General features: G+C 37.9%; 2 protein-coding genes across 3 annotated transcripts in view; one reads left to right on the forward strand and one right to left on the reverse strand.

Moving 5' to 3' along the window:
* The window catches only part of skic3 (SKI3 subunit of superkiller complex), a 29164-nt gene extending 21392 nt beyond the window's left edge, over positions 1 to 7772 (forward strand). For both annotated transcript variants that reach the window (XM_056237986.1, XM_056237994.1), the window contains 5 exons: positions 3685 to 3849; positions 4898 to 5050; positions 6868 to 6998; positions 7223 to 7352; positions 7643 to 7772. In XM_056237986.1, coding sequence (XP_056093961.1) covers positions 3685 to 3849; positions 4898 to 5050; positions 6868 to 6998; positions 7223 to 7352; positions 7643 to 7720 — 657 coding nt within the window. In that variant the 3' untranslated portion in view covers positions 7721 to 7772. The remainder of the gene's footprint in view (positions 1 to 3684; positions 3850 to 4897; positions 5051 to 6867; positions 6999 to 7222; positions 7353 to 7642) is intronic.
* Positions 7773 to 7787: 15 nt separating this feature from the next.
* fam81b (family with sequence similarity 81 member B) lies at positions 7788 to 21251 on the reverse strand. Its single transcript, XM_056238156.1, has 7 exons — positions 21007 to 21251; positions 17871 to 17989; positions 16035 to 16164; positions 14771 to 14877; positions 11604 to 11736; positions 10042 to 10237; positions 7788 to 8971 (listed from the first exon to the last, which is right to left on the reverse strand). The coding sequence occupies exons 1-7, from the start codon at positions 21202 to 21204 to the stop codon at positions 8838 to 8840; spliced, it is 1017 nt and encodes a 338-aa protein (XP_056094131.1). The 5' UTR covers positions 21205 to 21251; the 3' UTR covers positions 7788 to 8837.
* Positions 21252 to 22247: the final 996 nt, after the last annotated feature.

Raw genomic sequence — 22247 nt, forward strand, 5'->3', positions numbered from 1 at the left:
ACCATCTGTCTAGTATCCATCTATGGCTCTCTATCAGCTCAAAACACAAGAGCTGTTCCGCTCGGGGGGTGTCTGTAGTGCAGGGGTGTCCAGTCCTGCTCCTGAAGGACCAACGTTCTGTAGAGTTGCTCTAACTTGCTCCAAAAACACCTGCCTGGATGTTTCTAGTGATCCTGAAGACCGTGATTATCTGGTTCAGGTGTGTTTAGTTGGGGTTGGAGCTGAGCTCTGCACAACAGTGGCTCTTCAGGAGCACGACACCCCACGACACCCAAAGTTCACAACTCAACTGGCATCATTAAAAGATAGAGAAAGGGAATGAATAAAACGCATCATTTCAACTACAATAACCATCCTATCATTTCTATGACTTGAAGGCCAATTTAAAAAAGTAAGTTTTTAAACATGACTTAAAAGACTGGTGAATTTGAAGAGGAAGTTTGTCTTGTTCTATAATTTTAGGACAGAAATTTAAAGTGCTAGATCATCATTAGAATTTGATCTAGACTGAGGTTCAGCCAGCATTATAATCTAGCTGTTTTTCCACACAACCAATATAATCTTCATATCTATACACACAATTATAGTTGGAAAGATGCCAGATTTATTTTTGCATGCCCAAAGTAAGGATATAGTGTGAATTTAAAACGCTTGTTAAAGGTTCTCTAAGCGATCCTGGGTGACGTCACTTCTTGTTGACGTTCGAACTATTGTCAAACAAAACGGAGGCTAGCTAGACCCTCCCTCCTCCTCATCTGCACACTAACCCCCTAAACCCTTCTTGTCGGTCATTGGCTGGAACAGTTTGTTATGTTTCGTGGAGCGGGTTAGCCACAGTTTGTTTTTGTTGCTGTTTGTGGAGCCTGGGCTGTCTACAGAGATCGCGTTTCTTTACAGTGTGTTCAGGGGACAGGCAGCCAGCAGTTAGTGAGGAGATGTTTGCTGTATGTGACAAAAAATGTTTTGGCCTAAAAAACGCGTGACATTGCTTAGAGCACCTTTAACCCTGCCTGTTTAGTGACACTGAAAATGCATGAAGCTTAATTTAGCTACACGAAATAGTAATATGTAAATAATATGATTTATGCACTAATCCAGGAAAGTAGGCAGATTTTGAAATGCTCATGACAGATGTCACTACGTTTACCTCACAGTGACTGGCTGAATGCCTGCCATTTTTTGCCTGTCACTTCCATAATATTGAGCATTTCTTAAGAGTTAGATGCTTTCGGTAGCTCTCAGTGCTTTCTTCGATCTGCTGTCAATTTCGCAATTTCCCACCTAGCGTGTAGCTCCGCTCTCATAGAAATGAATTTCCAACTCCCACTCTGCTTCCTTCACTGGTTGACTCGTACTGTAACACCTAAAATTGCCCTAAAAATATATCAGACAAAAGAGATATTCAATACGTGCAGTGTTGGTTCAGAACCACTGATTAACCTATTTTAATTTCCAAATATTATTAAATGTTTGACTGCATTAGATTACACCATTGAAAGTGATTTTTAAGAGTTAGATCCAAGAATAAATTGATTTTGTACAGTGTTGTTGTCATGCTAGAAATGTTGAGAACCCTATTGTGAAATTTCTGCATAAATTTGACTGACTTTGAGATCGGTTCTTCTGAGCATGATATATATATATATACTATATATATATACCTAATTGAATAAGTATTTTAAAAGTAATTTTGTTGTGCTTAAAGTTTTGGACATAAAGTATAGACAAATGCGTTTAAAATTGTGTACACTTACACTCATATGACTCCAGTCATATTAGTGAGCCTGAAAAGCTCTTCTACATAAGATTACGACCCCTGTGTTTGAATACTCCTACTTCCCTACTATATACAGTACAGTAGTAGGCGAAAAACAGTAGTATGTCATATTATACACATTATCACAGTAGGCAAAAAGTACCCAGATTTTGAAGTGTGTATCTGAACACCATCCCATGAAGCAACGCAACTGATGCTAGTTGGTCAAGTGACATTGACAACATTGCAGATGTAGTACGCTCAATTTTCATCATATTACCCATAGTCATTAGCCTGACGTCGTCATACTCAGATTCTAGTCAGAATGTGAGTCTGATACTGCTCCATTGGGCTGTGAATATGGGGCGTATTTCAACCGAACCAGGAAAGAAAATGCCTCTGCACTCAATTGGATCGACAAATGCTTTGATCGCGGTTCTCTGTTCCTCTTTTAAAATGAATGCGCTGTCTACATCTTCTATAACAGACGCGATGGCTGAATCTACACATCTAAATTCTACGGCGGCAGCCACCTTTGTTATTAACAAATTCAACCCAAGCGCTCCTTGGTGACGTGGATGATTACGTTACTGTTGATCATCTGTCCATCATCGTTTAAAGCCCGCCCTGACAATTTGATTGGTCCGAACAGCTCTGGTTTGAGCATACTTGCTTCACAACGGATCAAGTCCAGACCGAACTTCCCGACCTCAAATGTTGTGTGGGTGGGGCTAAGTTCGGCTGGCATCCAGGCTAACATAGTCATACTATATAATACGTACTTTTTTAACAGCCATAAAGTAACCAAACGTAGTACTTACTAGACAGTATGAGACAGCATGAGACTGTGGCTGTGTTCTATATCGTTTAAATGTGTGATTTATGAATGTAATCCGAACATACTACATTGGTCATGTTGTTACTGTCATGTGACCTACAGTTGTGTCACTTCACTGCCATTCACAACTCCTCTCATGTGGCCTCATGGGATAGTAAAGTGTCCACTCCAAAGATGCGCACTCCAAAATCTCGCCTGAGGTAGTAGGTCATCCAGAAACTTTTTGCCTTCTGTTTAGTGAATACTGTGAATTTGAACATACTACTCTTTTCACATACTGTTTTTTGCCTGCTATATGTAGTAGAGAAGTATGTGATTTCAGATGCTGCCTGTGAGTGCATTAAAGGGTTAGTTCACCCAAAAATGAAAATTCTGTCATTAATTACTCAACCTCGTGATGTTCCAAACCTGTAAGACTTTCGTTCATCTTTGGAACACAAATGAAGATCTTTTTGATGAAATCTGAGTGATTTCTCTCCCTCCGTTGACAGCTATGCAACTACCACTTTTATTCACATATAAACATTCATCAACTCACACATCAGTTGTGGTAAACGGACACTCAAGCATGCTTGCTTGATGTGCGAGAAGAACCAATGAGGTTCATTCTCGTGTTATGCAGCACATTTGAGCATCAAGAACCAATGAGGTTTGTTCTTGTGCGTCAAGCAGGTTCGGCCCAGTTTCTGTTTATGTTCGCTGATCAATGTTTAAATGTGAATAAAAGCCTAAATTAAATCAGTTCATCATATAAAGCGATCCAGTCTCTTCAGAAAATTTGGACTAAATCGCTCAATTCATATGGATTAGTTTTATGATCTCTTTATGAACTTTTTGAAGTGTCAAAGTGGTAGTTGCTTGCTCTCAGATTTCATCAAAAAGATCTTCATTTGTGTTACGAAGATGAACGAAAGTCTTTCGGGTTTGGAACAACATGTAAATAATGATAGAATTTTCATTTTTGGGTGAACTATCCCTTTAAAGCTGGTGGCAAGCAAAGAAGCTAATGCTGTCGTACCGGTAAAACTTAAACATGTAATTACTTTGTGCACCTTTAACCGGTTTTTATACGTCCTTCTTCCCATCTCAGGTTCTGAGTGTATCTCCAGAGCATCCTGTGGTTTTCCTGATGTTGAGGCAGGTTCAGTGTGAGCGTCTCCTGCTGTCTGAGGCCGGAAACTGTGTTCCTCAAGCGGTGCTGGATCAGCTCAGTGCTGCTGTCATGGCCAACCTCACTTCTGTGTCCGCCTGGCACGTACGTACACTCACCATCTCACTGAAGAGAGCTTGGAGTCAGGTTGATTTTCAGTCAATATGAATCTTGCTGTATGTACTGTAGACATACGTCTTTCCTTGTAGATATTGGCATTTTGTTACCATGAGGTCAGAACTGAATGTTCACACACTTTAACCCTCATCCTTTCCTCAGGTCATTTTGACACGAAACTAATTTTTTTTTTTTTATGTAAAAAATTGAGTGTTCATCAGAGGGGTCCAATACCCTAGGACTTTTGTCTTTTGAATGGATTTGAGGAGTTTTGTGGTTGAAATTTTAAAAAGTAACAAACCCTTCCCTTGGGGGTCAATTTGACCCCCTTAGGAATGAATGGAATGCGAGGAATGCTTCAGTACACATAGAAAACCTAAAAATGCTCAAAATTCAAACTAAAAATGCTAAAACTTGACCAAAAAGCTATTTTATAATACTACAGTACATGTGTATCTGAATGCATACTGAAGAACTGACTTTAGGACCCAGCGGAACAGCTCATTTGCTCCATATAGACTCTATAGAGCTATAATGCTATCTAGTGGCAAGAGTCATGAAATGTCATGTTATATTATTTTTTTCCCACAAGAGGTCGGCAAAGACACCCAATGTAAGATATTTTGAGCTGAATTAAAAGGGTTATGCATGAAATTTTGAATTTAAGTTGAAAGAATGTGAGGAATGTGCTTAAATTACTATTTATTTATTGATCAAATCTAGTAATTAAAAGGTAAATAAAATAAAAAATAACAAAAAATCTCCAAAAACATTGCATTAAAAAAAATAGAAAAAATATTATCAAAATGAAAAAATAAAAAAAGCTTTCTGGACAAGAAAAAGATAGGGCTTCGGGTCATTTTGACCCCCGAGGGAAAGATATGTTACAAAGTGCGAGGGAAGGATGAAGGTTAAATCATGCAGGAGATTTCGATGAAACTGGCAAATGTTTGTGTACTGTGCAAAGGAAGGAGGTTTAACAAGGTTTACACATGTGGCACTAGAGCGTTGTTGATTTGATGTCACTGTCTCTCAGTGGTTGGCAGAAGTGTACCGCTCTCAGAGTCTGCTGGCTCAGGCCTCTGTGGCTTATAGACGGAGTCTTCAGCTGGCGTCTCAGCTGGGTGATCACGGTGGGAAGACGAGCAGCCTGCTCCGACTAGCCCTGCTGGCGCTCACGCCATGTTTGGTGAGTACCAGATTCATCTTGTACAGGGATGTCGGAGGAAATGCAGTTTTCACTTTTTACAATATACAGTGCAGACCAAATGACTGAGACCTTTTTCCCCCCTATTAACATGGAAGTAAACAGACAGATTTTGAAAATTTAAATGATATTGGAACGGTACATGTATTCGTATTGAACCGAAACGGTACGGGCGTCACGGTTCGGTGCACGGAGAATACACGGTACAAAACATTTCGCTCTATTCGCTTTTGGTGTGACTGAACGCAGCAATGACCAGGCTGCGATCAAGATTGCAATGCTGCCTGGAGTGTGTGTGTGTGTGTGCGCGCGCGAGAGAGAGAGAGAGGCGCGATCGAACAGTGTGTGTGTGTGCGCGCGCGCGAGAGAGAGAGGCGCGGGCGCGAATCGCGCGATCGAACAGTGTGTGTGTGTGTGAGAGAGGCACGGGCGATCGAACATCAGAAACATAAAAACATACTCCGTCATTTTTTTCATACAGAACATCATTAAAACTGCAAAGTGTTTACTTATATTTGTGTACACTCGCAATAAAACACAACATTGTGCTTTGTCACACTCTAAACTCTTGTCAAACTGTAACCTACAACAAAAAGTTTTTAATGGTAGTATTGTTTTATACGGAAATCAATTATTTATAATTCAGATGATGAGAATAAAGTTAGGGTTAATTAAAAGGAAGGAAAACAAATATATTGATCTGAAATAGCAAAATAATTTTAAATTCATTCAGGTAAAATTACCAAACATATCTCAAGGACTTTTCGTCTTTTTAATAATTTATTAATAAACTAATTATATAAAACTACTGTCAGTGCACTACAAATAAACTGGTTCTATGCTTTTATTAATAAAACTTATTTAAAAAATAGCCTTCTGCATTTTTGTTTTGCTATTCACTCCATTGTACCGAAATCGTACCGAACCGTGATGTCTGAACCGAGGTATGAACCGAACCGTGACTTCTGTGTACCGTTCCACCCCTAATATATATATATATATATATATATATATATACAGTGTATATATATATATATAAATATATATCATTTCTAATATGCCGATTTTCTGCTCAAGAATAATTTCTTATTATCAGTGTTGAAAACAATTGTTCTGCTTAATATTTTTGTGGAAACCGTGATACTTTTTTCAGGATTCTTTAATTTAATGAACAGCATTTATTTCAAATAGAAAGCTTTTGTTACAGTTTAACACTTTTTTTATCAATTTACTCCTGCTAAGTAAAAGTATTTCAATTTGATTATTTGTATTTTTTTAATAAATAAATTTGGATGCATTGTACAATACATTCCTGCTGTTTTCCTTGTAACATTTTAAAATAGCTACATGTGTCTGTGTGACTAACCGCTAATAAAAAATGACATTATTATTTTGGGCTAAGCCTCTTGCAGCGCCTTCAGGCATCTTTCTTGCACATTTTTCCTCTTTCCTTCTGCTTCCACTCTCTCCCTCTCTCATTGGCTTTTTGTCTATCCCCTTCCCCTCCATCTCTAACTGTCAGCTTAATGCCTTCATTTTAGCTGACTGCAGCTTTGCTTGTTAAAATGAATTAGACACTTTGTGGCCGGCTTTTCATTACTTTTAATTAAAGTGTGTCAGCCTTCAGCGTATCGCAACTCCGGTCATATATTAGTCTGAATTTTTGCCAGCTAAAATGCATCTAAAATCCTTGTTTTTAATGACCAGTTCTATTTCAGTCTGTTTATTGACCAAAACATTTTACAGTGCAAGTAAATACTACAGTACGTAAAGATATCTAATTGTACTTCTGACTACAGGCTGGTGTCTGTGTCTCTGAGTGGAAGGATCTGGTGTTGGAAGCCAGTGCTGAAGTCTTAAAAATGGGCAACTCACCAGTAGCTTTGCTCTTCCAAGCCTTACTGCAGTTCTCCATAAAAATGGGCTCCAGGTAGGGCCTTACATAGAGTTTTTGTGTGGACAATAAATGTGATGTCACCCTATATTCAATCAACATGTCAGATCAGTCTGACCTGTTCTGTGCCACACCTTTTGTATTTCATTGTTTGCCTCATCTTGGCATTGCATTGTAGTCTATTTTAATATGAAACCTATCTCCTTTATTCAGTTTAAATTGGATCAGGTTTAAATTGATCATGGTTGGCTCTTTCGCAGGGAAACCCGTCGCCTGTTGGAGAGGATTGTTTATGGTTCAGCCTCAGGCAGCTGTGAAACTATAGCGTCGGTGGCATGTTGGTACCTCCTGCGTCATCTGCACGCCAAAGATGACCTGGAGCTGATTGATGTGAGCAGTTCCATCCACTCTCTCTACTTGAAAACAAATGAGTTACTCTGGCTGTGTTTCCTTAGTCAGAGTCAATTGTAATCTAATCAAGCTTGTTGAAAATTCAGTTTTGAATATCTATTTAACCTAATATAGTTTTTCATTATCCATTTATTAAATTATAATTTGTAATTGCTACAACAGTTATTGTAATTGTATCCTTCGGTCACCTTATGCAATTAATGAGATGAATGAAAGAGCTTTGTGTTTAAGAATGGCATTGAATCTTTCTTTGTGTTTCGGTCTTGTAGACCCTGTTGTTGAAGGCTACAGCAGCAGGAGACAGCAGACTGGTGGATTTCCACAGACGCCTTTACCCATCCAGCTGAGACAGTAAACCATCCTCAGATTCCTCACGAGACTTACTTCGCCATCGAACCGAGCCAGTTGTTCTCCTTTATCTCCTACACACTCAGCAGTTTACTCACTGATCAATGTGTTTACAAATCTCAGTCTTTACATCACCAAGGACATTTTATTATGTATACATATCACTGCTACGTTAAATTGTGTGTGAATGAATCTAAAAAGACACTTAATCTATATGAATGGCTCTTTAATTAGCTGTTTATGGTGTAACCGAATTAGCCTATGCTCATTGGATCACATTCAAATGGGTGTTGACACTTGAAAAATGGCATTGATTCATTATTTTTTCTGTGCCTTCCTTCCAGAGACTGACGTTCTACATAATTATCATTGCCACAAGCCTCGGCTGACTAAAATATTATTGCCATTATGTACCTTAAAAGCACTTCTATCATGGTTCATCTTTGCAGGAGCCTGAAAACGGCCATTGCTTATTGTAGCCATTATTAGGCACATCTGTCTACAGTTATCATTGCCCTACAGAGGCACTAGCAGAATAAATGGACCTCTGTTTTCCCCACTGTCATTTCCATCTATGCAGAACTGACCTACAAAAAGCCATTGTGTCTCTAAAATATGAAAGCATAAACATGAAGAGAGAAATAACAAAAATGGTTAATTGTGTTGGGTATATTAATGCTTTGCATGTATTGGTGGCTTGGAAAATTTAAATGAAAACAAAGAGATCTTGTTTGTTTATTCCAGCATCCGTTACAATCAATACTGGCCTGCGGACGTGCAGATAAACACAGAACAGGTCATCTTCCTAATCTTTCAGTATTGAGCCACATGGGTATTGCGCATCTAATCTCTGCTTTGCCATAATTGTACCTTGTTCGACTTTCATCAAACATGATTGTTCATTCAGAATCTGAATTTAAAGTCTGGTCTAAAGAGATTTACTGGAAATTACCTCATGGAGACTGGCTAAATCCTCTTTTTTTTCAATCTAGGAAACAAATGTACAGCTTATTTGATTGTATTGTCCATCTGCCCACATTCTGCTGAATCATACTTCGTGATCTCACACACAGATTATATACTCCAGCATAAATGTAAAAAAAACAAAAAATCTAGTCATAGCTCCTTTAGTTCCACCATGTTTCTCTGGATCTGTTTTATGTCTCTTTGCAGCTCTCCTTTGTCCAGCTTGGCTTTGGTGTCACCGATGTGTCTCAGAGATGCAATGGCATCATGAACTGCCTGAAACCCTGGCAAATGGAATAGAGGAGATCACCTTCACTTGTGGGAGCATTGACTCTGTGGCAGAAGTGTGTGATAGATGTGTCATCTATAATGCATCGCCTGCCCTCAGTCCATCATTGGAATCTCAAAGAGAATTTGAGAGCGCAAGTCATGTACTATACCTTTTAAGGCTTTTCTTTGCTGGGTTTGTTTATTGAGGGTTACTTTGGTCTTTTGTACAGAATGCCTGGAAATAGTCGACATAGTCTGTCAATCAGTAACATTTTGAAATTGGGTAGTTGGAAGGAAATATAGATCGACTAAATGTCAAAAATGCTAGGGTCAAATATACCCTGCAGGCTTAGTTCAGCAGACTTGCCTGTACATTAAGCTACAAGTAATACCAAAAGACTGATTCAGTCTGAATTTGAGTCATGCTTTCTATTTTCACTTTGATTTCACAAGCAAACAGCCAAAGGAGAGATAAATTGGGCCACTTGGCTGGTATTGCATGTCAGTAAAATGGAGTAAAAATGCCTATATTGTACTTTAGCTTTCCATATACACTAATTAGTAGTTTGGGGTTAGTACAATTTTAGTACAAAAGGAGCTAATCAGCATATTAGAATTATTCCTGAAGGATCATGTGATACTGAAGACTGGAGTAATGATGCTGAAAATTCAGCTTTGACATCACAGGAATAAATTATATTTAAAAATATAATACAATAGAAAACGGTTATTTTAAATTGTAATAATATTTCACAATATTACTGTTTTTATAAAAAAATTTGTTTTGTTCTATATGAATTGGCCAGTTACAGAATATAATATATAATATTATAATAATTAGAATCTGAAGTGTGCGTCGTTGATCGTTGTTTTGGAATACAGTTTTTTTCCTATAGCAAGAGATATGGAATTTCTAAGCAGACCAGATTTTTTTTTTTTTGTCTGTTTCATAATAGACTTCTTTCAAAAACATTACCAAATCTTACTGACTCCTAACTTTTGAACAGCAGTGTAGGATACAGATTGATGTGGAAAGAGTTTATTGTGGACGTGTGTTTATTTCATCCTCGTATGTGAGACTCACCTGACTGGTACTCCCTCCTCATCTGCTCTAGCTCTTCTCTGAAGCTCTTCTCCAAAGTCTTGATCATGCTGTCGCATTTGCTCTCTGAATGCGTGGTCCTGTGAGCTGAACGCACCTTCTCCAGTTGTACCTCCAACCTTTCCAGATGCCCCGAAAGAAGATTCATTTTCTCCTTTAGCCTGCGTTCCACTTCCATCTAAGAACATTTTGCACAGATATCATATATACTGTACAGTATGTATATATATACACTCACCTAAAGGATTATTAGGAACACCTGTTCAATTTATCATTAATGCAATTATCAAATCAACCAATCACATGGCAGTTGCTTCAATGCATTTAGGGGTGTGGTCCTGGTCAAGACAATCTCCTGAACTCCAAACTGAATGTCAGAATGGGAAAGAAAGGTGATTTAAGCAATTTTGAGCGTGGCATGGTTGTTGGTGCCAGACGGGCCGGTCTGAGTATTTCACAATCTGCTCAGTTACTGGGATTTTCACGCACAACCATTTCTAGGGTTTACAAAGAATGGTGTGAACAGGGAAAAACATCCAGTATGCAGCAGTCCTGTGGGCGAAAATGCCTTGTTGATGCTAGAGGTTAGAGGAGAATGGGCCGACTGATTCAAGCTGATAGAAGAGCAACTTTGACTGAAATAACCACTCGTTACAACCGAGGTATGCAGCAAAGCATTTGTGAAGCCACAACACGCACAACCTTGAGGCGGATGGGCTACAACAGCAGAAGACTCCACCGGGTACCACTCATCTCCACTACAAATAGGAAAAAGAGGCTACAATTTGCAAGAGCTCTCCAAAATTGGACAGTTGAAGACTGGAAAAAATGTTGCCTGGTCTGATGAGTCTCGATTTCTGTTGAGACATTCAGATGGTAGAGTCAGAATTTGGCGTAAACAGAATGAGAACATGGATCCATCATGCCTTGTTACCACTGTGCAGGCTGGTGGTGTGGTGTAATGGTGTGGGGGATGTTTTCTTGGCACACTTTAGGCCCCTTAGTGCCAATTGGGCATCGTTTAAATGCCACGGCCTACCTGAGCATTGTTTCTGACCATGTCCATCCCTTTATGGCCACCATGTACTCATCCTCTGATGGCTACTTCCAGCAGGATAATGCTCCATGTCACAAAGCTCGAATCATTTCAAATTGGTTTCTTGAACATGACAATGAGTTCACTGTACTAAAATGGCCCCCACAGTCACCAGATCTCAACCCAATAGAGCATCTTTGGGATGTGGTGGAACGGGAGCTTCGTGGCCTGGATGTGCATCCCACTAATCTCCATCAACTGCAAGATGCTATCCTATCAATATGGGCCAACATTTCTAAAGAATGCTTTCAGCACCTTGTTGAATCAATGCCACGTAGAATTAAGGCAGTTCTGAAGGCAAAAGGGGGTCAAACACAGTATTAGTATGGTGTTCCTAATAATCCTTTAGGTGAGTGTGTATATATATATATATATATATATATATATATATATATATATATATATATATATATAATAAGGCCATTCATTTTGAGTTTCACATGTTTACCACTCTGTCCTGCAGCAGTGTGTGCATCTGGCTGCTCTGTGTGTGTGATTGAACTGTGGTTTTCATCTGTTCCTCTGTCCACTTCCTCAGTCTCACTGTCTGCTCCTCCATCTCCATCAGACCACTAGAGGTTCTGCATAAACATACACACATACATGCTTACAATATTCTCCCATTGTAGTAAAGGTATTCTGATTATCATGTAGTAAAGAGGCCATATTATGCACTTTTACAAAGTCTTGATTTTGTTTTTGGGCTCTACTAGAATAGGTTTCCATGCTTTAGTATTCAAAAAACATTATTTTTCATAGTTACAGAACCTCTCTTCCCAGTCTGTAAGTAAGGCTCTGATTAGGCTACTTCCTGTCTGTGTGAAGCTCCTCGTTCCGAAAACCACAATGTGCTCTGATTGATCGGATGGATCATTGTGTTGTGATTGCTTTGAACATGTTTCGGAATGTCACACCCCTTACCAAAACCACGAGTTTCCACCGGTTTCAACACAACGCTACTCAACCAGGCATTACCCCCCTCTTTTTCTTTTTTGAGTATGCCTTGGGCAGGAATTATTTAAATGAGAAATACTGTGACATGTATGTACCTGGAAGAAAACTCAAGACTACAATCAAGTGCTTCACCCACATTGGGGTTTTGGAAATGGATGGATGAATGATTCAGCTGCAGGCGCTATCTTCTGGCCAGACGCAGGAATTCATTTAGCACTACCCTCACAGTGCATTAAGGGTATTCTCTAACCATTGAATGTACATTGGAGGTGCTTCTCAATACTCAAATTGATGCTTCCTTGTTTCCTCGTTCCTCCAGCCCGTGACCAGGAAACTGATTGAATTCAGCCATCTTGAAGAACATCTCAATTCTCTAACTGCACAGCGAGGAGGCGAGGAACGAGGAGTGAGGAAGCTTCCAGAGGAGCAATGAGTGGGGATGCACAGGTGTATCCTATGATGAAGTCTTTCTTGTCGAGAAACCTGACGCACGTATAAATTCTCACCCTTCAAATCTGTCACAATAATTTAAATGGATGCTTTACCTTTGCAGTTTAAATAGACCATATTACATATATATCAACAAGGCATCTTGCTTTATTTTTATTATTTATTAATGTCTTTACCAAACTTGAACAACATAAGGGCAGATCCTTTGAGAGCTGCTGATGACGCTTTGAAGTGACACTCGAGTGATCAAGAACATTCCAATATACAAATAAGCTATTCCTCCATCCTCATCTTCTTTAATTGCAGCCTTCCCTCGCATCCTGGGGGCGAAGCAGAGACGCGAGGAAAGGAAACGAGGATGCACAAATAAGAAATGAGAAGCACCCTGGTTGTACACTTTTTATTCCGGTGCATTATGGGATTGAATGAGTGCACTCCATAATGTCCACTTTGGTTTAGGACAGCACTAAAATGGCTGTCCCCTCAATTAGTGCCCTATTTAAGGGTATAGATGGCGATTTCAGACACAGCCAAGGCGTTTTAGAGAATTCAGAAACGGTGCATTACTGATACAGAATAACTCATTTTGGAGTGGACTCAAGCTTTGCATCTTTGCTTTGTATCTTTGATTACAATTTGTCTTATCCAAAACAATAGTTTGTGTTTACTTAGCTAATGCTGGGCCTTTAAATGGCCTATACATTTCAAATAGCCTACAGATATGTTGTGGTGGATGTTTTTGTTGTGGTTTTTAAATAGCATTTTGATATCTTCAAAAAGGTATTTGTGTCATTGTGTCTAATAGACATCACATTTGGGCTCGTGCTATAGTTCCCGTCTTTCTCAATGTGTTTATTTTTCTTTGGCCCATATGCTTCTCTTCATGAGTCACTGTAAGCTATCTTGACTCACCACTATTACATAACAGCCCAGGCATAGGCAGCCAATTGCTTTGATTCTGTCACACCATGGGCATCATGGGCAAGGCTCCATTTCAGCTGCCATCTGTGCTCCACACACTGCAGACAGGAGCTAAAATTGTCAAAGAAATGGAGAGCATCACCTTGCACATGCCAGGATGCTCATGTGGCAGCACATAGACTGGCATTGGCACTATTTGGAGGCGTATCTGGTGAGTCACTGGCACATTACTAGTTCCCTATATACATCAGTCTCAACAGAACAAATCCACCTGACAGCAGATTCGATAAAGTGGGCCGGTGGTAAAGCATTGCAATAACTAATGTCAGGGCTGTCAATACCTTCACGAGTGCCCTTCACATACAACATTTTATTAAAAGAAACTAGGGGCCTAAAATCGAATGGATTTCTGCAACAGGTCTGATTACTTGTTTCTTTAATCAATTAAATCTTTGCACTCCAGCAGCCCAAACCACACTAAAAAAACATATCTGCCAAGCAAAAACAAATAAATTAAAATTCATGCTTCAGCATATTCCAACTTGGCATGTCACATTCGGTTAAGAGACATTCAAGAATCAATGATGTTTGGCCTTATTCTCTTCTCTTTTTTTCTTTTTATTTGATTGAATCTTTTTTCTTTTATCACTGAATACAAAAAACATTCCCATTGAAGTATATCTTTTCTGTCTGTATGTAATCTTTACAGTCTTTACAGTATACTTCAAAAATGATTAATTTCAATCAAAAACATCTTTGCACAGTATGTATACAATAAATAAAAATTAATTAACAATTGTTTCCTTGTCATTTTACAAAATTGACAAGGTTAATCAATGTTTAATTCAGAATGCTCTTGGACATGTTTTACAGCCAGGATATATTCTATGTAGGCCTATTATTTTAGTTTGAAACTTGCTTTAATATAGAATTTATCTACTGTCATCCAGACATTCCGCCAATTCAAATCTCCAAACACTGACACACAAAAACAATGTAATCTTGTTTTTGATGTAAATAATTAGAATTTTGTATTACGCTGTGCATTCATTGTCAATAGCGTTTGGCATTACTGACAATGGTTGAGTGAATGATTCAATGACTCATCTAAAGACAAAAAGCGTAATATATATATCCTTTAAATATGTTATTATAGCTATTTAATAATTAGGCAATATTGTTATGTATAGTATCATTTATATATAAATATATCATTTTAATTTATATTTAAGCAGGAACTCTTAAAATAAACTCAACTGAGTATTGAGAAGTGACTATAGTTGCTCTTACTTTACATCCAGTTGTTGTATCTCCTTCTGTAAATCTCCAATGGCGTTTCTCTGAGAGACGAACTTCTCTGACATTGACATCTGTAGTTTTCCTACATCATGAGACAGCTAGCAAATGACAAGACATTATAAAGCGTACCTCTCATCACGCTCACTTCACATAGTTTTCATTGTCCTTCTAATGGTCCAAACTGAATCAATAACCTTGGGCAGATTATCCCCAAATGTAGCATTCCTAAACCAGCTATCAAAAAAACAAAAAAAAATGTTTTCCAACAAATGTAAATTGGTTAACAAAGAATGTGTATTGGCATGTTTGACATCAGCACGCATAGCAAGCTGGTGTGTATTTTACATGGCTGTCCTCGTCCCCTTATATTTTCAATTACCTTTATGGTGTCTGGTGACCACTTCCCAGAGCTAATGCACTGCAGTCACTGAGATTTACGGTTATCACACAGTCACCATGCAGGGACAGTTTATATGGATGACAACGCAGCATTTCCCCCAGTGTAAGAGAGGTGTGGGCCAAAGCTGATGTAATTTCATATCTAATGCACATACTGGCTTGGTCACAACATTTAGTTATACCTTGTAAGTTGAGGAAAACAAATGTAGACATACCAAATATAAGAACCATCCCAGCTGACAAAAACATGTTCTAAGAATGTTATGCTAATGTTATTTCTGAATGTTCTCTGAATGTCAAAACATAAACTTTTTTGTTGTTGTTGGTTTTGTGAAGGTTAAGGGAACATTTCATTTTTATAATTTTGCAAACATTATGGTAATGTTACTTTTGAAAGTTTTCTGAACATTCTGAAACAAGTAGTAACATTTAAAAAACAGAAATCCCCCTCAAAAGAAAAAAAAAATACATTATTAAAGACCAGAAAACTCTGAATGAACATTCTATTAGTTCTATTAACTGGAAGAAATTCACAACATTGAGAGAACCTTGTTAGAAGGTTAGCCAAATATCTGAGAACGTTTCATGTTTGGTGGGATGGTATTACCATATATTTTTTGAATATTTATCATGGTGATACAGTACTATGTAATACCATTGAAGGAGGATTAAAATGTATGTGAAAATGACACAGGGAACACTGTTCAATGTTGTAATAAAGATACTTTAGAAACAGTGTTTTGTTTTTGTTTTGCACAATGTAGATGTTAAAAGGAATGCCTTTGAGTGAATACATTTTGGTAATTCAATCTAAGCTATCACATGCTCTTTAATGGCCTCGTCATTAAAGTCTCACCTTGAGCTCCATGCCTCTCAGCTTCAGCTCCAGCACAGAGCGTAACTCACTCACTTCCTGTTGGAGTTTCAGAATGTCCCGCCCTCCAGTGACAACATCAGATGACAGTTTAGCAATGCTAGCATCACATCTAAGGCAAAAGGAAATTCAGACAACAATAAGTATTTCATCTGTTCCTGAGGGTTGGTTTCACTGATACCCTCACCGGCCACTTTATTAGGTACACCTTGTTATACAGGGTTGGACTCCCTTTTGCCTTCAGAACTGCCTTAATGCTATGTTGCTTAGATTCGGCAAGGTACTGGAAACATTCCTCAGAGATTTTGGTCCACATTGACATGACTGCATCATGAATTTGTGTTCTTTTGAGTTACTGTTGCCTTTCTATCAGCTTGAACCATTCCAGCCTCTGACCTCTGTCATCAACAAGGCATTTTCGCCCAAAGAACTGTCTATCCAAAATCAGTTTTGTAAGGTATCCTCGTGTGCAAACAAAGTCTGATAGGGCAGCGAGGCAACAAGTCAGCTAAGCTAAGCCCATGCCATGCCTAAATTGCCATGCGATTGGCTGATTAGATATTTGCGTTAACAAGCAAATGAGCAGGCGTACCTAATACAAAGGTTGGTGAGTGAATATCAGAAGAACATTCTATAATTTTGCCAGCATTTTCATCCGACACTTTAAAAAAATATGAAAATTAACTTTAAAATTTGTTTTTACTATTGTCTGCCATGCTATTTTTAAAGTAGAATTGCTCTTAATTAAAAGTGGGAACCAGTGGGACCAGCACTGACCATTTTTATGGTTTTTAGTTGATTTTCAAGATAAAGAAAAATGCTTTTCAAGATAAAGAAAGATCTCTACTCTAATCTCTGCAGCATTATGAAGCAATAACATCCTTAGTTTATGTATAAAACGTGATTTAGAACATATATATATATATATATATATATTTTTTTTTTTGTAGATTGAAATTTGAGGTTTTACAACCAAGGAGACTTACTACTAAGGAATTATGAAAATAATATACATTTTCCCATTCAATTCCCCAACCCCCCCCCCCCCCCCCCCCCCCCTTTTAACTTTTTGTTATAAAAAAATAATATAATATAAAATAAAATATAATAATTAATATTTTATCTTTTGCCTTCTAAAAGTGATGACAGTATCTGCCACTGCAACAATGACGCAGAAGATGGCAAATGGGGAAATAATCTGATTGGCCACAAATCTTGTTTGTGCACTGCAGGCAAGAGTAATTTAGATGTCTTTCATTCCACAATGATGAACTAATGAATACATTACTGTTAATGTGTGAAGGGTTGTATATGGCTTATGGTAAGAGAGGAATCATAGGTCGTGCAGTCAGCAAACATCTCATTTCATCTAATCAAGCTCAGTCTACTGTGTCTATGCCTGTAAGGCACCACTGACCCTCTGCACTCTTTCTATTTCCACATTCATTTCATATAAATATTAGGCTTTTTTGAATACACAAATGCCAAGAAAACATTTGTCTAATAAAACCACTGAGCTGGAGGTTTGGAAATATGTATTCTCTTACACAATTAACATCTCATTTTCCACCTTGTTGTTATAAAAGGTCACAATCATTCATGAATTGCACCAATAGTGAAATGGTAGCCTCTTGTAGACTTTGAGTTAATGCTCATATTTATAATGAACTTCAGGGAAAATAAAAAGGAGACATATACCAAGAAATTATGAAATTCATATTCATTAAAAAAAAGAAAAAGAAAAAAAGCATTTCCACTAGTGATCTAAAAATGTTGGAGCTCTATAAATATGAATAAAATCTTGGTGTAAATTGTGACCTTGCCACTCTGCCTCTGAGATCTCCGATACCCATCCTGTTCTTGTGATCCAAGCTCTTCACTGCAAAAGTCGTCCCTGCAGCAAGGTTGTCTCTCTCAATAATCTGCGTTCCCAGCACCTGGGAGGACAGAAGATTGTTCTATCCTTGCGGTCATACAACAGTTACAGTGTGATTGCTCATATCAGCAGTCACTCACCGCTATCACAGTTTGACAGACTTCAGTCATTTTCCATTATAACTGTAACGGTCACCAGCTGGAGTGCCCTTGAGAACCACCAGAGGGCCCTCCACATCAGACTATTGTCATTCCCTCACAAACTACATCTCCTATAACTCACTGCCCGGACATTTCATCCATCATCACATTCACCTGTGTCTCATTATCTTGTTTAGCTCACCCCATATACCGAGCCTGGTTTTCTCATTCATTATTTGCGAAGTCTTGTTTAGTGTTACGAGTCAATATCACTTTTGGTATGTCCCACACGCTGATCAGCTAACTTCAGTGAGTGTAAAAAGTGGTTAAATTACTTAAAATTAAAATCTTTTTTGAATGTTCTTATTGTCCTCTGCAAATTATTTAATAAAACAAGCCATTTTGATTATTTATATTTTATTTTCATAGTAATATTAAGCATTTTGCACGTGTCCCTGAAATTGCTGTCCACCCTGTCATTATGGGGTAAACGCCCCTTTAAGAAACCAACTAATGTACTCAGTGACATCCCCTCCCCCATTTGGTCTTTCTTCAGTGGAGGTTAAAACCTCTGCAGCACACACAGTAAGTATCTACACTTATATTTCCTAATTTTCATCATATTGTGTTTGTAGTTGCGTGTTGTCAAGCTTAACATGTCCACCCTGTCATTGTGAAATATTAATTAATATAAAAACTTTTCAGATATTCAAAATATACATTTTAAACAGTGCACAGTCAGCTTTCAACATTGAATCACTTTGCTAACTGCTGTACACCATGTGCTCATTAAATGCTACCTTTAGCCAAAAAAATGTCCACCCTGTCACTGTCCACCCTGTCACCAAGCCTTCCATGACAGGGTGGACATGGTTCATGATAAGGAGGACATTTGCAGTTTTCGCCACATTTTGATTTTTCCCCCCCACATATTAGAACAGTTATAACACATATTATTAGAACAGTAGATTCTATACATGAGTGGACGTGGACTTTTTTCCCAATATCACTATCAGCAGGTGTTTTGATGATGACGATAATTTGATGATAGTTTACAAACCTTTGTTCCTATGTAATAAAAGATTGACATGGATTTCATTGACTGTTTGAAAAAAAATACAGCCCTAACAATGTAAATAAATAAGACTAGGCAAGCCTAGTTTAGCTGGACCAATTAAAGGGGAATTTGTAAGAGAACGTTTTGAATTCTTTTGAAATACTATATTTTTTTTTTACCAGGAATGAGCCTAATAGCAAGGCGATATAGGGAATGTCGTGATGCTGACCTAGAGAGTAGAAGAAAGTACCTTGAGAAAGAGGGGGGAAAAGACAGAGAGACTGGAAAGAAGAAAGGTATTAATGAGCTAAGTGAGAGAGAGAAAAGGGCAAATATATAAAACAAAAAGGCAAGCCAGGGCCAGAGCCAGAGCCAGTGCTTTGCTACAGCAAGAGACACCACCAAACTCTCCTAATATTCCTGAAGCTCCTGAAAATCAGCCTGAGCCAGGCCCCTCCAGGTTAGAACATTAAAGCATTTGTCCACCCTGTCATGCCAAGTTCCACCCTGTCAACTTGTTGTCCACCCTGTCATGTTCAACTTTTTTGAAAATAAACAAATTATTTTAACAAGTTAACAAAACCTTGCGTGTGATTTCTTAATAAACAAATGAGGCCCAGTTAGTATTGTTTTAAAGTTTGACTAAATATCTTTGTTTTTAGATTTTATTTAGAAAAGAATGTGCAATTATCGCATATTATATTGGGCAATACATATTTAGGCATGTAACTTCATTATTATAAAAAGACTTTTACCATTAACTAAAATGTTGTGTTGGGAAAGGGACACATTATCTTTCTGCAGATCTACATTTTATAATCACTATGCAATGAAAATGTATATATTCTACTTTGAATTTGTCCATGACAGGGTGGACATATTTTATGGTTTGCTAGTATATTGTCAGCTTGCAGCTAATTCATAAAAACTGCTGGAGCTTGACCAATATGCATTTCTAACAGCCTAAGGTCTCCTTAATACAACACATATAAAGTTAAATGGAAAATCTCTGATTTTTTTGAGGAAATTTTGAAGTCTCAAAGGCACTTTATGGTGATTTTGACCCTTACACTGCAATTCCGAGCATTCCCCCTGGTTTCATGTCTCTTGGTTTTTGGATTTCTTGTCTGTTCCGTGGATTACTCTTTTGCCCGTGTTCCCTGCCTTGTTGTGTTTGTTATTGTTTGGACTGATTACCCGGTGTTATGACCTTTGCCTGTTTTCGACTATACGATTGTGGATTACCCTTTCAATAAAACTGCATTTGGATCCTCAACCTTCATGTCTCGGAGCATTTCGGGATAATAACGCAGGAGTAATTATGATGAATGTTTTTTTTTCCCAATAGTTTCTGAATTGGAAAATACACCTCGAGTGTTTTCACTTTTTGCAATATTAGAGGGAAAGCCATAAGTGGTTTAGCCTACAACATTAGACCTAGCAGAGATTCCTAATGTCTTTCCATAGCTAATCAAGCCTGGTTACATCATCACTCTTCAGGGACAAAAAAAAAACCTCTCATTCTGACTGTAGTGACTGATGGGCTTTGATTAATTTGATTCATTCATTTTTTATGCACATATTCTGCATAATACATCCCATCAGGTAATGGCTCTGCTGGCATGTTCTCTGAAACTGTACCTCGCTCATCAAGTACTGTAAAATTTTTGCTTTCACATTAAAAATAAATGTAAAACTTTGAGATGCATTGATCAGATGTTATTGATCTAACAATCCATCAGAGTGATTATTCTGGACCTTTCTGAGAAGGATAGAAGAAAACATCAGGGGACTGATGGACATTTATTCACTCACATGATTAATTCCCATTTTATGTATATATAAAATAATATAATGTCACTGTAAAACTTATTTTCGTACCTGGATGTCTGTGCTGAGCTGTTTGACAATATGAGTTATGATCTGAATGTGGTTCTCCAGTAGTTTTCTAGCAGACGACTCCATCAGGACTGAACCCTGCGCTGCACGTATACCAGTCACCACATCGTCCCTGATCTTCACGGCTTCTTCTAGTAGAGTTCTTAAAGTGCGTTCCTGATCGGTCATGTGGCTCTCCATATGTCTGTCTCAAAACACAATTAAATAACTAGAACTCTTTTGTCAGAGCCTCATCTTTTTTAAATTGCCTTTGAACATTAACGGTCAAACCCACAGATTATTAAAGTAAAGTCATCTGGCAAGAGGCAGTTGGTCTATATAACTTATTTTTGAAAAGACTAACTCTTCATCAAAGGGAAACAGGCTGTTACAGCCCATTACAATAGAATGTGAACTTATTTGATGTAACTTAATATTGTAAAATATTGTAATTAGTGAATATCCATCCATCCATTCTCCAAACCACGTTATCCTCTGCAGCGTCTCGGGACACCCTGTACAGACGGCCAGTCTATCACAGGTAATTAGTAAATAGAATCTGAGAATGCTTTACTTTGTAAAAGAAACGACAGGACAGAGCCATATTGTCAAAATGAAGCTGAATCAAATGCCTTTGAAGCAATAGAAGAACTCAGAGGTGTTCTCCTCGTGGTTTTCTCCTACATTGCATTATAGTGAGCATAACTCAAGGGCTCCAGGAAACTACATCACCTATTGATTATCTGCCTCTGAGTACTGATTCACCTATGAATGATGAATACCTTACCTTCATTCATTTAACAGAGATGAATCCCTTTGATTGAGCACTTACAGTTTTAATAGGCATTCATCATAGCCACAATAACCACAGGAAGAAAGAGGTGATACTTTATTGCAGTTAAAATGTGTGTGTATGTATGTATGTATGTATGTATATATATGGGTGTGTGAGTTACACATATAAAATAATATATATTGCAAAGTAAAGTTGAGATCTTAACTTACCTGCTGTGAATGTTTCCCTGTAGTCTGCAGTATGTTTATTGGTTTGTTTAGTCTGATCTCTTAGCTACCAAATGGCATGTTCTGAAAGGGGTGTATCATTTTGTACTTGGCAAGATAATGCAGACAATTTGCGAATACAGTATTTTATTAACTTAGTACTTGTCTAAATATGGTACTGCGTAGGATGATGGGCTTAAAACAGTTTACTATAATTTGACAAGAAGCATAATTAAGTATTG

This window comes from Rhinichthys klamathensis, unplaced genomic scaffold, assembly GCF_029890125.1.
Source record: "Rhinichthys klamathensis goyatoka isolate OS25496 unplaced genomic scaffold, OSU_Roscu_1.1 h1tg000019l_1, whole genome shotgun sequence".
In the NCBI taxonomy this organism is placed as follows: Eukaryota; Metazoa; Chordata; class Actinopteri; order Cypriniformes; family Leuciscidae; genus Rhinichthys; species Rhinichthys klamathensis.